The 14,231-nt window shown below is 54.4% G+C and overlaps 5 protein-coding genes across 5 annotated transcripts; 2 read left to right on the top strand and 3 right to left on the bottom strand.

Annotated features, from left to right (window-relative positions):
- Positions 1-94: 94 nt before the first annotated feature.
- Positions 95-3,607, top strand: PHACADRAFT_151151 (uncharacterized protein). Its single transcript, XM_007399864.1, has 8 exons — positions 95-968; positions 1,016-1,326; positions 1,376-1,665; positions 1,724-1,945; positions 2,006-2,181; positions 2,238-2,461; positions 2,514-2,620; positions 2,673-3,607. Exons 1-8 carry the CDS (start codon positions 675-677, stop codon positions 3,161-3,163), a joined length of 2,115 nt encoding a protein of 704 aa, XP_007399926.1. The 5' UTR covers positions 95-674; the 3' UTR covers positions 3,164-3,607.
- A 1,257-nt stretch (positions 3,608-4,864) lies between these two features.
- On the top strand, positions 4,865-5,850 carry PHACADRAFT_212727 (uncharacterized protein; the record flags this gene model as incomplete). Its single annotated transcript, XM_007399863.1, has 1 exon — positions 4,865-5,850. The coding sequence occupies exon 1, from the start codon at positions 4,912-4,914 to the stop codon at positions 5,848-5,850; it is 939 nt and encodes a 312-aa protein (XP_007399925.1). The 5' UTR covers positions 4,865-4,911.
- A 2,693-nt stretch (positions 5,851-8,543) lies between these two features.
- Positions 8,544-9,376, bottom strand: PHACADRAFT_31895 (uncharacterized protein; the record flags this gene model as incomplete). The annotated part of the gene is made up of 2 exons (XM_007399219.1): positions 8,544-9,287; positions 9,350-9,376. The coding sequence occupies 2 exons, from the start codon at positions 9,374-9,376 to the stop codon at positions 8,544-8,546; spliced, it is 771 nt and encodes a 256-aa protein (XP_007399281.1).
- Positions 9,377-10,450: 1,074 nt separating this feature from the next.
- On the bottom strand, positions 10,451-12,156 carry PHACADRAFT_262655 (uncharacterized protein). Its single transcript, XM_007399862.1, has 4 exons — positions 11,279-12,156; positions 10,981-11,228; positions 10,841-10,930; positions 10,451-10,787 (listed from the first exon to the last, which is right to left on the bottom strand). The coding sequence occupies exons 1-4, from the start codon at positions 11,586-11,588 to the stop codon at positions 10,641-10,643; spliced, it is 795 nt and encodes a 264-aa protein (XP_007399924.1). The 5' UTR covers positions 11,589-12,156; the 3' UTR covers positions 10,451-10,640.
- Positions 12,157-12,306: 150 nt separating this feature from the next.
- PHACADRAFT_151144 (uncharacterized protein) lies at positions 12,307-13,793 on the bottom strand (the record flags this gene model as incomplete). The annotated part of the gene is made up of 4 exons (XM_007399861.1): positions 12,307-12,854; positions 12,916-13,153; positions 13,205-13,412; positions 13,477-13,793. The coding sequence occupies 4 exons, from the start codon at positions 13,791-13,793 to the stop codon at positions 12,613-12,615; spliced, it is 1,005 nt and encodes a 334-aa protein (XP_007399923.1). The 3' UTR covers positions 12,307-12,612.
- Between the last annotated feature and the right edge of the window lie 438 nt (positions 13,794-14,231).

Raw genomic sequence — 14,231 nt, 5'->3', positions numbered from 1 at the left:
GGATAAATAAGTAGCAAAAGCTAGAGTGATGCATAGCGCGTCTGTGTCAGATCTCTATTATGCAACAGGGGCTAACGTTTCCAGTGGTGGCATCGGCGGGCCCGCCGCGGTCGAAGTCTATGGGTACCGTCATCGTCTTCCCCAGTATCAACGTTTGATTCTGGTGCGTGCCTTCCACCTATTCAATCCGCGAGTTTCGGCGCCAGCCTTCCCGCGACCATCGCCCATAATGGCGCGCAATGCCTATTCATCTGTCTGCGGGTACTCGGCAAAATTTCTTATGAACAGAGCCTGACGCGATGGTGTTGAACGGCGTGCTTGTTGCGGGAAGGGACATAGATTCAGCTCCTTCCGTATCACTTGATCTTTGCTAATATCTTTGTAGAAGCGCTAGCACCATGCGCTCCTTTTCAGGGCACGCGAATGTGCGGCGCGTCAGCCCTATAAATGAATCAATGAGACTCTAGCCCATCGATTTCTTGATGGAATGCCGCCCCGAAACAGCGGGATGCGTTCTTGGGGCCGTCAAATCAGCGTCGGGTACAATGGTACTGCGCCGGTGTCTCTGGCGCTTCTAACCGCTGGTATCTCAGGCACAGGCGAGCAGGCTGGGTGCAGCAGATAAACAGCACGACGCATCGCTCAGCCGTGAGACGACCTATGGGCGCACCGTCATGGACTATGCTCCAGAGAAGAGGTTCCGTACGACTCGCGGATTCTTACCTTTGGGCTCAGGGCGGGACATTTCGCAAGGACCAGAGGCAGACATTCGAAAGACCGGGTCATCAGCGTACCACTTGCGGGTATCGATTTGCATCGCATTGCATGTCCTCCTCATCCTCATCCACGTCGCCTTTCTCCTCGTGTCCCTAGGGCACTACGAACGCTCTGTCTCTTTCGCCATCACGCCGTTCTCGCTCGAGTGGTACCCGCTGATAGTGACGACTTTGATGCAGGTTTTTGGAACGGTGAGTCGGTACTTCCGGTGCATGGGTCATGCTCATCGTTCCCTTAGATCTTTCTTGCGGTGCTGGTCGCGTACACCCAGTCTCTTGCTTTCCGAAGCGACCTTTACGTCCGCCAGACACTGACCTCCCTACATGACAAGAGTAATGCTTGGCTCGGCCTCGGCGCAGCATGCGGATCTTTGTGGGATCAGTTCAAGCTTCGCGCAGCTATGGTCGGCGTCGTCTATATCACTGTCTATCTGCTCGGCGTGTGGTTGCTCCATATCACGATACCTACTGCGCTCAATGTGGTACCCTTTAATGCGACGGCGCCGACGGTGTTCTCCACGGTCCTTGCCAATACCACGAACAACGCCGAGTGAGTCTTCTCATAGGTGTGATGCTTTAGAAACTCATTTGTGCTGCAGCTACGCCTCTGCGTACGATATCCTTCCGGTCTATGACCAAGTACCGATGCTGGGGCTCCAAGATAACATGGTCTACGATATAATCCCCTCAGTCCCATCCGCAAATGGAACCGCTACGGTCAACGCATCTGTTTATAACGTTGACTGCGCCGCTCTACCCCACGCAGACTCAACGATTCAAGCCTTTGACGGTCTCGCCCGGCCTGGACAGCCAAATATGACATGGCTGATCTTTAACATCGATAACTCCAATGGGCAGACCCATAATTATTATTTGGCTAGTCTTCCTTGTGGGTTCCTGCGTATACGATTGTTGGTATATTTACTCTAACGCGCGCCATACATTAGACAGCGCCTCAGCGATCTACACGGCGCAGGTTGCTGACATTGAAGCTGGTTGCAGCGACTCTCCTCTATTTTATGCTCCCGGCACCTGCTGGGCGCCCATTGTTATCCTGTCTACGGTAACTATTTTGGACTCGGATGGGAATCAGGCATCCATCCAAGGTGGCCCTTGGCGACCTATCAATCCGCAAGTTATCGTTCCTCCACCGAACGCGAATCCTGCCGGTAAGCACAATTCTCTAGCGTTATCCTGCCACCATCAAAAGCTGAGACGCACACGTGTAGTGATGATTACAGCTATACAGCTGCTAGCGTGTAGCGTACAGATCACAAATGCCAAGATCGAGGTGGCAGTCGATACGCGCACGCCCGTGCTCAACATGCCGAAGCTGCAGCCGAACACGCTTTGGAAAAACTGGACATGGCCAGATGATCCAGCGCTAACTGATCAGCTCAGAGCTGTGAGTCTTTACCTGCTATAGTGTGCATTACCCATTGATTCATTCCAATGCTGTAGGCCCAGGCCGCCCCATATTTCTCGCCTCCAAGTGGGCACAGCAGTTCCTTGACGGTTATTGCGGGGTCCACCAACTACACAGAGGCTAGTCCTCCGGTTGCGCTACCTGGATTTGAGCTCGAGGCGTTCCAGGTCTCCCCCTTCGACGAGAACCCTATACCAAATGCCATTATGGCCGCGTCCGCAGGTTTGCCGAACCCAGTCATCCCCACAGCTTTCGACGTGTTCGTCCCTTGCCACTGATTTCTGTCCGAGTGAATCTGACGTCCGTAGCAGATTTATGACTGAAGACCTCCGCATTGTGTCGGAAAACCGGACGAATGTGACCATTACGGAGATCAACTATAGCCTCGAAAAGGCATTGGCCGCTACGTTTTGGTATGGTACGTGGTATGGTTTTCGACGACTTGTTTCAGAGTAAACATCATTCTACAGGGAACCAAGTGAACTATTCCAGCGCGCACGCCATTGATGAGTTGATGAGCCCGGCAAGCGCGTACATTGCAATGTTCAATCCTGTCCTAAACCTTACTTCTAACAACACGGGCGGGGCACTTCCGCATGGTGAGGCGACCATCGCGGTATCCGTGCAAAGATTACGCCTAAACGTGAGTCTTTCCCACCAGCTAGTAATCCGGAATACTAACTCTGATGCCCTCCTAGTTGAGCCTAGCACCGGTATAATCTTCGCACTGCCATCTCGATCGCTCACAGCTGAAAAAATATGGTGTAGATTCTCATCGGACTGGTGGCGTCCGTGGGGCTTCTCGCGCTCTGCATCCTGGTCGTCCGAGTGCCAGCATCTGCCCGTGCTGCCTTCGACCCCAAGATCGTCGCCGACAGCGGAGGCCTCTTACAGTACACGTGGCTCCTCGGAAATGAGCCGCATCTCACCAACGTCGAGTCACCTGAACTCGAGAACCTAAGAGCTGCCGGGATGTTCGACGTCCAGATAGGCGACCGAGTCAGGAAGCGCCTGTCCAGCCGCGCGTCAACCTTTGTTGGCATTACAGATGAAGATTACGACTACGATGACTCAATGAAGAAGCCTTTGATTATGCGAGAATGATCATGTGGAAGGTCTAGTTCACGAATAATGTGTTCTTATTGGCGTTGGGAGCGCACGAGTTACTTATTATATTGTGGAACTTGTAGCCTTCGGTCATTTGGTGTGCGCCACAACGTCTTGTATGTCTTGCATGGTATGATGTATTCTCTTCTAAATGCGCAAGTGTGTAATATAGCGGCCATGCCCACGCAGTGTACATCTAGTTTACTCGCACCTCTGATTCTGGAGAGCAGGAAGCTTATCATATTTCTACGATCATACCGGATGTCACACACCACACCAGCTTTCCACTGACCCCGCCAATGATTCTTTCTCGATTTATGGGGATTTTATTTTGGTGAGTTGTCAGAAAACCCAATTCCGGCACTTTCATCCAACATGACTGTAAGAATACAGTACTAGGAAGAACGCCATCTGCCCTTGACGCGTCAGGAAACGCAGCCATTCCATAAACTGGCAGTACTCTAAAAGCACTCGGGCCGCCAAAAACGATATCTGGACTGGCATGGAACGGCATTCTAAGGACAACGAGAGTTGGCGACACGCTTAAAAGCGCTTGGGAAACGAGCGCCCGGATTTCTCCAGTCTACAATGCTGGCGCTTGTATATTGATGCTCTAAACTTCAACTTTCGCCATGCGTTCGCACTTCGCACTCGTCCCAGACACGCTACAGAGTGACGACTGTTTTAGTTTCTCATGATGCTAGTGTGGCTTTATTTGTAAGTAAGGTATTCTATCAATAACCCTGACGCATGCGAACGTCTTCCGGTAGGAAGCTTCCCAGAAATCTGGACGGCAGGGAAATCTCGCCCTTACCTATCCTTCATGAGCATCGCTGCCCATGAGAGCTTTTTCCAAGCTTCACGTGATGAAGGAAGTAGCGGTGTGTGGAGGAGTCTCTCACACCACTGTGAAGTACTCTTTCTCTAATGCTGGAAATACACTGGTGCGTGAACGTCACATATTCCTCCTACTAGCGACTATCTTCCTATAGCAGTCTGATGCAGTTATCAGACTGCATCTCAGCACGAGGTTCTCCTAGCAGGTGTGTCATTGGGGCTCCAACGCATCGTGGGAAGAGCGGAGGAGACGCGCTTGCTGAAGGATTGTCGACCCCGTTAGGGCCAAATCAGACCTTTGCAAATAAGTTTGTCGCCCTATGTACCAATGGACGTGCTCATTTAGCGCGCTTTTGGGGCTTTGCTCCCCGGACCCTTTGCCCACAGCTTGACAATAGTCACCGATATTACTTCCAAATATATCCTCGATGCGTCCAGCTGCCCAACACTCGTCCGGAAACTGATTTTCATCGTATAAACATTCTACAAATGCAATTCCCACGGGGCTATACCTGTCGTTCTCTCGACTGGTTAAAAGGCTCACTGCAAAGCCCAGAAGTTGTGCATCTGTCATGGGGATGGGTCTCCGCTGCTAGCTGGGGCTTGAGCTTCGACATATCTCGGTTGCTATGTCGGGTGATGCATTGTATGTATCGCTGAACTTACATACCATGCTGTTTTGTGCTGACTGTTAGTTACAATCGTATATCTCCCTCCAGCTGTTGTTGCGATGTATCACTCGAGCAGGACGCTCTTCGAAACTTCATGAGCTTGCCTCGTGAAGCGCGATGCGGAAAGCAGCACAAGAGGGCTGAATACTTATCGCGTAACAGCCGGTGCTGTACTCCCTCGACTGATTGCAAGTACTCTTGCTCTCGACCGGCAATTCCGGTGACGATCTGTGAGCACATCATAGACCTCGTCGCCGAAGACCACCCCTGCTGCTGGTTCCAGGTTCGGCGCAAAGAAGTATCGGATACCCTCAAAGCGTGCTCCCTTGTTGCTCGTTCGTGGGCTCCCCGAAGTCAGTACCATTTATTCCGCGTTCTCAAAGTGGATCTCTCCCCTGGCGCACCATCGCCCGCAGAAGCCCTCGAAATCATCTCAGCTATCCTAGAGCGCGTCGAAGCTATCTCTGTGGGTGCATCGGCAGATCATCCAGCTCTGTATCGAACGGCCATCCAGCTTCCTTCACAGCTCAATCGTATTAGACATCTTCAGCTTTGCGACGGTGCCTTCTATCTTCCCCCAGGGCCGCCTGTCGAAATTTGCTTTCGCAAGTTCATCGCAGTCACAGAGCTATCGCTCTGTCGTATCACATTCCACACTGCTCAGGATATGCAACGACTCATATCTGCGATGCCCAGCGTCGAAAAACTCGCACTCTCTGATCTACGCTGGGCGCTCCCCGACAGGCCGCTTGCTAGCGGTTTGCTCTTTCACTCAACTCCCATCCGTCTTAGGCAGCTGGTAGTGCACGCATACGGGAGCTGGATTAAGCATTGCTACACCGGATACATCTTCACCTGGCTAGCACAATCGGGCGCGCTTGTAGACCTCAATCGCGCGTTTATACACGTCAAGGCGAGTAGTGAGCTAGACCTCCAGAGCATGTCCACTCTTGGGGTCCTCTTCCACGGCCTGTGGAGCTCCACACCAGGAACGAGTTTACAGCTCATTTTTGTGCTCGATATTCGTGAGTAATTTCTGGATGGGACTGCCGGTTTGGAACTGACTACGACTTGATCGCAAAGCTCCCCACCCCCACCGTAACCTCAACTGGCCAAGGCCCCTGCACCCCCCATACAGAAACCGCTACCCTCTATTCTCTAGGTTTCCTGAGTCATGCTATCTTGCGATGTCCCACCGCCGCCACACCTTGCATTCACTGCCGGCGCGCTCCATCGGAAGAAGTGAGAGGATTTACTGCGGACGTCACAAAATCCGTAAATCTGACTTCTCGGTTCTGTAGGCCAAGCAGCACAGTACTTGATCCGCACTGTCATCGGCGTTGATGGACAAATCGATACTCAAGGCCGCACTTGCCCCCACGAGAAAGGATTGTTGAGGACATGCTCAATAATCAATCTGGGCGTGGCGCCCATGCTGGATATCTGGATTAGGAAGGCGTGTGCGAAGTGCCCCAACTGGCCTGGAGAGCGTATATTTAAAGGTGAGCACTCGAGTTGTCGAACCATATCTGTATTCTATAGTCATAAACCTACTCCTTTCAGTTATTCTAAAACGTGCTGTATAATATGCACAGACTGGTTCACCCGTCAGTTTCAACCCCGGATATTATAACTGATCGCAGCGCGCTACCGTCGGTTTCCCCGCGCTTTGGAATATCCGTTTTTCTGGTCAAGATAATTCTGTCTCAAAATTAAATTTGTTTGCATGTGCACCACATCGTGCCAGAAAGCTACTTCTACGAGTATATTACGGCCAGTTTCTCGCTAATAAAACCCAGCCGCTCTCCTCTCCTCGACACCTCGCCCCCCCCACGCACAGATTCAAAGGCAAAAGCTTCAGGGTAATAGAGAAGATATGCTCTCTAACTCGGAAGACAATGCAGATCAGCACGCAGGTGGAACTGCAACGTTCACGTGCCCAGACTCAGAGGCTACAGCCCTTCCGCCGTAAGCTTTATCCTGTTCGTGCCTGCACACATTAACTGCTATCACTGGCAGCCGGGACTATAATCAGTTAACCGAAGATGAAGTCGCGGCCTGCGAAGTTCTCCTCTCTATGTTCGGATATGCTTCGTGAGTTTCCACCGCTGCATGACGTTCTTAAAAATTGCTGACGAAAGGCTACAGTAACTCTCATTCTCTCCCAGAGAGTTGTTCCCTCCCAGAGGAGGGTGAAAAGTGCGCTATATGAGCTATATCATATGTTACAGTCGCTGATTAAATCCTCCGCATCTCATTTCAGCTCCGCGATAGAGACGTCCGAGCTAGCAGCAGATGGCTCGGAGCCGCAGCCTACGGATAATCTCTGGGAGCGATACCTCGACACAACCTGCGCCGAGAATGGCCGGCCATCGTTTAGCTGCACCTGGCGTCATGAGACGGGAACTTCTTGCGAGTTCGAGGCAACAGCGAAGCAAACCGCTCGGCGCCACATCGAAAGCAGGCATCTCGGGATACGGTACGTCTCTCTCGCAGCACTCGGAGAACGGGCGGGTATGCTGAGAATGACTCTGAGGCTGTTTTTCTGCCGCTTGTGCGAGTACAAGTCGTATCATAAGCCAGGGTACAAGACACACGTCAACACACAGTATGTCCGGAGATCTATACTTTCGCTACCATTGGGTGAGTGCTCATTATGTACAATTGGCAGCACGAAGGAAAAGCCACATCAGTGCCCGCACGAAGGCTGCGAGATGCGTTTCGGGGACCCCGCGAAGAAACACAGACATATGGTAAAAGAGCACGGGCACAAGTCGAAAGCCCGGTCAACAAACAATCGAAAGGGTGCTGGTGGCAACTGCGACGTGAAAACAGATAACGCGTGATAAGATAAAATGAAGATTCAGGCACCCTTCAGCGATTCGACGCCTTCACCTTATCTAACGACTTCGTCTAGTCATCAACCACATGACCTTGGAACTGCCAGCAATTTGCCCGACGACTACGAGCATAGATACACGCCTTTGCTCGCAGTCGTCTGCTACAACTATTTATACCGACGATATCTATCCGGCGTTCGCTGGCACTCGCCGTCGTAAGAACTCGACTTCATCTCGTTCCCCAGCCCCCGAGGCCGTTTACGGCAATCTCACGAATCGACGACACGCCTGCACGGAACACAGCACATTTGAACTGCAAAATCAAGTGTCGTTGACCCAGTTTGCAGTCTCGTCGTCGCCTTACTCCGTGGAACCCGTTCGTAACGATAGAGATCATCTATGAAAGGATGCCCCATCCGTTTCACCAGAGCCGAATGCTCACATTGAGCAAGCGGGACGAAGTTTCCATCTCTAGTTACGACGCTGATTGCATTATTTATCCCGTAGCCTGCAGCTAATCCGTACTTATGCTGTCCAACATTGTGACCTGATTTTAGTAGCGTGCTTCCTATGCCACATGTCGAGTTTCCGCTTCGTTCTTCGAGCTCGTGTTCGCCGACGCCTCGTATGCACTTGTATTGCTACTTTTATTTATAGGAGACATATCGTAGAGTAGTTGTGTACCACCCCAAACGCCGGCGCGTTTGCTTCTCTCGACGACGCAGATAGCAACGGCGACACATGGTTTAACACTACATGCACGAATATATAGCTTCTTCCGAATTTGAGCACAATAGTAATTACTACATATAAAAAATGAGTAGCGTCTCCCACGCCCACTGCTGCTGCACACGACGCCGAGCTGATTTCATCTAATGTACGGCTTTTATCCAGCTCTTTCTGTAGGACGAACGGCCGGCTCCTTTTGAGAGCGAAGCTGCACCGCGTCTGTCGTCTCGTCGGGGTCTGAGGCGTGCCGCTCGCCCTTCTCCCGTACCTCACGCTTCTCGATCGCGCGACTCGTCTCGTCGCGCCTCCATTGGATGGGCAGCCGCTTGTAGCGGTAGGGCGCCTGGTCGCCACGGTGGCCCCAGTTGTCCTTCTCGAGCCGGAGCATGTAGCGCGCGTAGCCGACCGTCGCCGCGGTGCCGACGACGGCCCAGAGCCAGGGGACGCCGAAGCCGAGGCCGTACGCGGTGTCGCGCGGGGCGAGCCACGCGATGGCGACGAGCCCGCCGGCGAGCGCAGTGCCGGTGGCGCCCCACGCGAGCGCGGTGTTCCGCAGCAGCCGGCGCATGACGACCGAGGCCTGGTAGCGGTGCGCCCAGACGTGCCGGTAGAGAAGCCCGCCGCCACCGTCGACGGCGATGACGTCTTTGACGATGGTGTAGAGAGCGGCTTGTTCGCGGGGATGGACGACATGCGGAAGGGGACGCGGATGCGGCCGTCGAATAGCCCAGTGAAGAGGAGTGGGATGCAGAAGGTGAGCATGACGAAGGGTAGGGCCATTGCGACGGTGCGGGCCAGAATCGACAAAGAGGAGGGCGAAGAAGAGGACCGTCGATCGTAGTCGGGTTGGAGTATAGACAGTGTAATTCAGGGGAGGAGGCGCAGCGCTGTAGTCAGCGTCCTGGAGCCCGTTGAGACTGACGTGGCTGGTATTCGACCGAGGACGGGATCCCGTTGACGCACTCGTATCAGAGCGACGAGCAGAGTCATCTGGAGAATCTGCAGGCGCTGCCTGGCTGGGTGGACGGCGGGGCGGGTGCTGGCCGTGAGGACGAGGTAGCCGGGGATGTTGTCATTTCGTTTCGTGAAGACTCGGTGGTCCTAGGTTTGAGACCCAATGATCTCATGCTGACGCTTTGAGACGCCCAGGCAGCTTGCCAAGTGCTTATATAATGACGCGACCAGGATGAAAAGCAAGTGACCCCCGCTCCAGCACCGATGTCATACATGATGACTAGTGCCCGCAAACGGCGTATGACGCAATCGCGCTCCCCATAAATACCGCAGTCGCCACCGCGCCAGCCAAACTCTCTTGCAGTAGTTTCGGAACGGCAGCAGCCAAGGTCTCTCGGACAGGTTTCACGTTTGTGAGCTGGACTACACGAAGCCGGGTCAGGAGCCCAACGGCAAAATACATGGCGCACGGCATGTCGAGTATTGTTTGTCCTATCGCATGAATTCTACTCCAGCCCCCATCTCTTGGGCGACCAGTTACGCTTCGCGTAGAAGCCTACGCAGCACCCTGCCGTAAACGCAGGAACATTCAGCTACGCGTTCACCTGCCGCGAAGACTTCTGTAACCCAGGTTCGCTCCGTGAAGCTCCTCGGAAGGCCATACTCACCTTTCGTCGTCCTCAGCCGACGGACACATTCTGGTTCCCTTAGATAGATACCAACAGAGAGTTGCGGCCGACGCCGAGGTGGCCGTCACCTAGTCAAGCATCACCGATCCTACGCCATACCACTCAGCGATCTTCGCGGACCCCGGTATCTCCGCGAACCAGGGACTCAACGTCCCGAGCACGCGCTGCTCCCAGAACACTAGCGCCTTAGCGCTGCGCAGAGCCGCAAGCTCCAGCCAAGTCCACGCTATGTCCCTCACATCCTAATTGAGGGTGCGCACCGCCCTATCTGGTGGCCTCGGCGCAGCACGGAGGGCGCTGAAGGAAGACACGAGGTTTCCTGCCTACCTCTGGTTCGTGGTGAAGGCGGGGCCCGCGCGAGTCGCTCGACACCTGAGCTGTATCGCCTGGTGCTTTCAGAAGTAAATACGACCTTTAATGAGTTCTTTGTTTAAAACTTCTCCAAATAAATTTTACATCCGCGGACGTTCCTAGCGAGCTTATCGCCGCTTGTCCCCAAGATATCATAAATACCCTGAACCGCAGGCTTTTCAATAATACGCGTCGTTCTAAAATCCTATCAGACATCGGCCCTCAAGCTTCAAGTGTGCAGCATGCGTGTGACTGACACCCTACATCTGCCCGTGCCGCTTAACCACCAGCTCTGTGGAATCAGACTCGAGTCCGAGCCGGCTCCGCGCGTTGCGCCGCGCCGTGCGCTCCTGTCGAAACTGGCGCGGGAGGAGCCAGAGCCCCGAGACGTAGACCGCGATCACGAGCTGCAGGGCTGGTGCTTTAGAGACTCGGTGGTCGAGCGACGAAGCGTACGCACCACGAGCCAGATGATCCAGGCGACGTTGGCGCCGTTCTTGACCGTGAGGCCGGTGTACAGCGGCCATTCGGTGCGGAAACCCGTGCGCACCTGGTGCGTCGCTCAGCGTCGGCCGTGCGTGCGTGGCAGGGGTCACTTACCTGGTAAAATGCTGCGCCGATGATGAAAACCCCGAAGCCGGCGTGGAGGTAGTTCTGGAGGGAGCGGCCGTTAAGGGAGAGGAAGGGGACCTTGACGAAGTGGATGAAGGCGCCGAGGGAGAGTTGGACGAGGTAGAGGAAAAAGAGGGCGACGCCCCACTTCTTGTGCGTGTCGTTCAGCGGTAGATGGTCATTCTTGGCCACCGAGGTCACGCCGAGTGCGAAACCAGTGATGATAATGGGCATAGCTGCACAGGCGTTGGTATATGCGCAGGCGAATAGTGCAGTAAGAACGCACCAAGCACCCACTGGATGACCCAGTGGATTCTGAACCACCGGTCGCTGTTGGTACGCATCCACCGCGCGACGATGGCCCCGACAGGCAGCAGCACGAGGAAGCCGAGGACACACAGTATGGCGTGCGCCGCAATGTATTGCTGGAGGGGCAGCAGCCCGGTCCTAACGGCGGAGGCGGTCGAGCCAGTTCCGGCAGTTGTATCTGTGGGAGTGCTCGACGGGCTCGGCGTAATCGACGATGCTACGGGTGCAGGTACAGACCCATATTGCCTTGGGGCTAGCGAGTGCACAACATTGGGGAAGGTATCCATCGTTCTTGTCGTCCGCCTGGTATCGTCCCTGTCACGGAGGGTTTCACTTCAGGGTGGAGCTCGACCGTGCAGGCCAGTCCTCTGTCGAGTACTTATTGCGTTTCTCGTTCCGCCGCGTCGGGCGTGCCAGTTCCCAGACAAGCGCCTCTGAACGAAGATGTCGGCCACGGGTATGAGGCCGTTCAACGAGGAAACGCAAGCGCTTCACGTGTGTTCCCATAGCGCTACAGTCCTGGGAAGAACGAGCAGCTGTGTCAGTAACTGCGGCTCCGGGACGTACTTGGGCTGAGTAGCGGCACGGGTGTAACTGGTATGTGCCGTTGACACGAACCACAGACTTGGCCCGCCGTGCGGCCGCGCCTACCACTTCGCTGGCTTGACGTGATTTGTGAAATACGTGGAACGTTGGGAGAGTTGCTTCCAAAATGTATTAGCGACCAAATGTGGCGGTCCGGTTCCCACCCGTCGTGTCGTCGGACAAGTGTCAAAAGTCGAGCTATATGTTAGAATAAAGACTTGTACGCTGGCGAAACATCAGTGTTTGTCATTCTCTGCCGTTCTGCGTGTTGCGAGTGTCATCGGTATAGTGTTAATGATCAGCCAAACTCGAGCTTGAGCCAGTCCACGGAGCGGACAGAGGAGGCCGAGAAGTAGATGTGTCATGATAAATTCATCATCGTCACGTGCTTGAATGCTGAAGCGCTGAGCGCTGAGCGCCGGCAGCCTCAGTATTAATATTGCAACGTTAACGCTTTATTTAATTAGGCAGCGCGTTGAGAAGCTATGCATGCACCTTGGACCAGAGATTTAGGTACAGATTATATAATATGGTATCTCCATGAGTGCTCTAGCTCGCCTCTGATCTACTGATTGTAAATTAGTCTGACTGCCCGAGTCATCATGGATCACAGTACGAGCTTTCTCGCACTTACGCCGGATCACATACACTTCATGACATCTGCATAAATTACACCAATTGCCGCACATATTTTGCATAGACCTGAATCGCTAACTGGCTCAAGACTCAGGCCTTTGCGAGCACGGTGCCTTCAATCCACGTCTCGAGATCGCGGACGATCTCGTCGGCCCTGGAGAGAATGAGCCAGTGGTCCGCGTCGTACTCTCTCGTCGTCACGCTGTGCCCGCCGAACTCCTTCGCCCCAAAGGCCGCATAGCCGTTCTCGGGAAGGCAGACGTAGTCGTGCTTCGCCGCGCCATAGAAGATGGGCGCGCTCGCCGGCGGAAACCGGCGCTCTGGCGAGATTTCTGCGATAATGGCAGCGCGTTAGGTGCGAGGATGGCCTGTCATGGAAGAGCGAAGACGTACGCTGGTCGTCGTCGGCAGAGAGCGCGGTCGTCATGACCTTGTACCAGCACGTCGGAGCCGCGAAGCCGTTGCGCCTGAATGTCTCCACGAAGCGTTTCGCGTCCGCCTCAGACAGGTACGGCGGCCGCGGCGCGGCGAAGTCGTCGAGCAGGCTCTGCTTGAGCGCGCCCGTCGGGGCTAGGTGCGTCCTGAAGAGTGCGGGATCGTGCGGGAAGAAGATGCTGATGAACGAGCCGATCTGGGAGGCGTGTCAGCGGCTTGGAGCGCGAGCATAGGTGTGCGCACTTACGTGCGCTTGGAGGACGTCGTTCGCGTCTGGCTCGCTCAGGAAGAGCCAGTAGCCGAACAGCTCGTACCCGTACTTCTGCTTCGACGCGTCTAGGAGAACTTGCATGTCCATTGGGGGTCTGATCTGCACGAAGGGAACGGCGAAGAAGGCATAAGCGAGGAATCGCTCAGGATAGTAGTTTGCGAGGCGCGAGACGACCTTGGAGCCCCTGTCATGGCGGTTCAGCACCTATGTAACGTGCAGCGCGGAGAACCGAGGAAGTGAATGCTCACCAGTCGTGGCCAATAGCAATAACCTTGGCGAGTTTCTCGACATCCAAGACGTCGACGATGTCCCTGGAGATCAGGCTCGGGACGTACGCCGCTGGATCCGTAGGCTTGTCTGTCTTGCCATAACCGAGCATGTCGAGGACGAGCACACCGTAGCCCTTATCCTTCAGAACGAGACATATGTGGCGCCAGTCATGAGACGTGGATGGAAAGCCATGACAGAACAGCAGGGTCGGCTTCGAGGGCTGGGCGGGGGAGAAGTAGTAGCGGTACGTCAACCCACGGGAAGTGACGGTGTCCTTGTACAACGAAGCGTCCATGTGAGCTGTTATGCGACAAAGGAGGCAGCCTGCTCTTACATTTATGCATCGCAGTGCCCCATCGGCATTCGGCACAGCGTGGGCCGGCACAGTATTGCATAGACCAGAGCTTACCGGCTCTGTAGAAAGCTTTGTAAGTGCGGGAAGGAGCGCGTCACTCAGAATATCGGCTAACAATGGGTATGCTCAACCAGATTACGGGGAGCCCGAGATAGTTGACACGGTGTGGGCCCGTCAAGAGGCCGCGTTAGACTCGCGAGAAGTTAGTTTGGCGAGGTTTTGCGGCAAGTCACGTGCGAAGCGCATCAAAATATCTATTTTTGGTGGCATCCGCATCAAACGATCACGCATAGCTTTCTCACGGACGCGGCGAGCATTCCCACATTTTAATTACGACAAGTGAGAGCCGGAAACTCCGAGAGCACAGCCGCCTTGGGA

The sequence above is a fragment of the Phanerochaete carnosa genome, assembly GCF_000300595.1.
Source record: "Phanerochaete carnosa HHB-10118-sp unplaced genomic scaffold PHACAscaffold_9, whole genome shotgun sequence".
Classification (NCBI taxonomy): Eukaryota; Fungi; Basidiomycota; class Agaricomycetes; order Polyporales; family Phanerochaetaceae; genus Phanerochaete; species Phanerochaete carnosa.
Note: the sequence above shows the minus strand (reverse complement) of the source record. Positions and strands in the feature narration are given on the sequence as shown.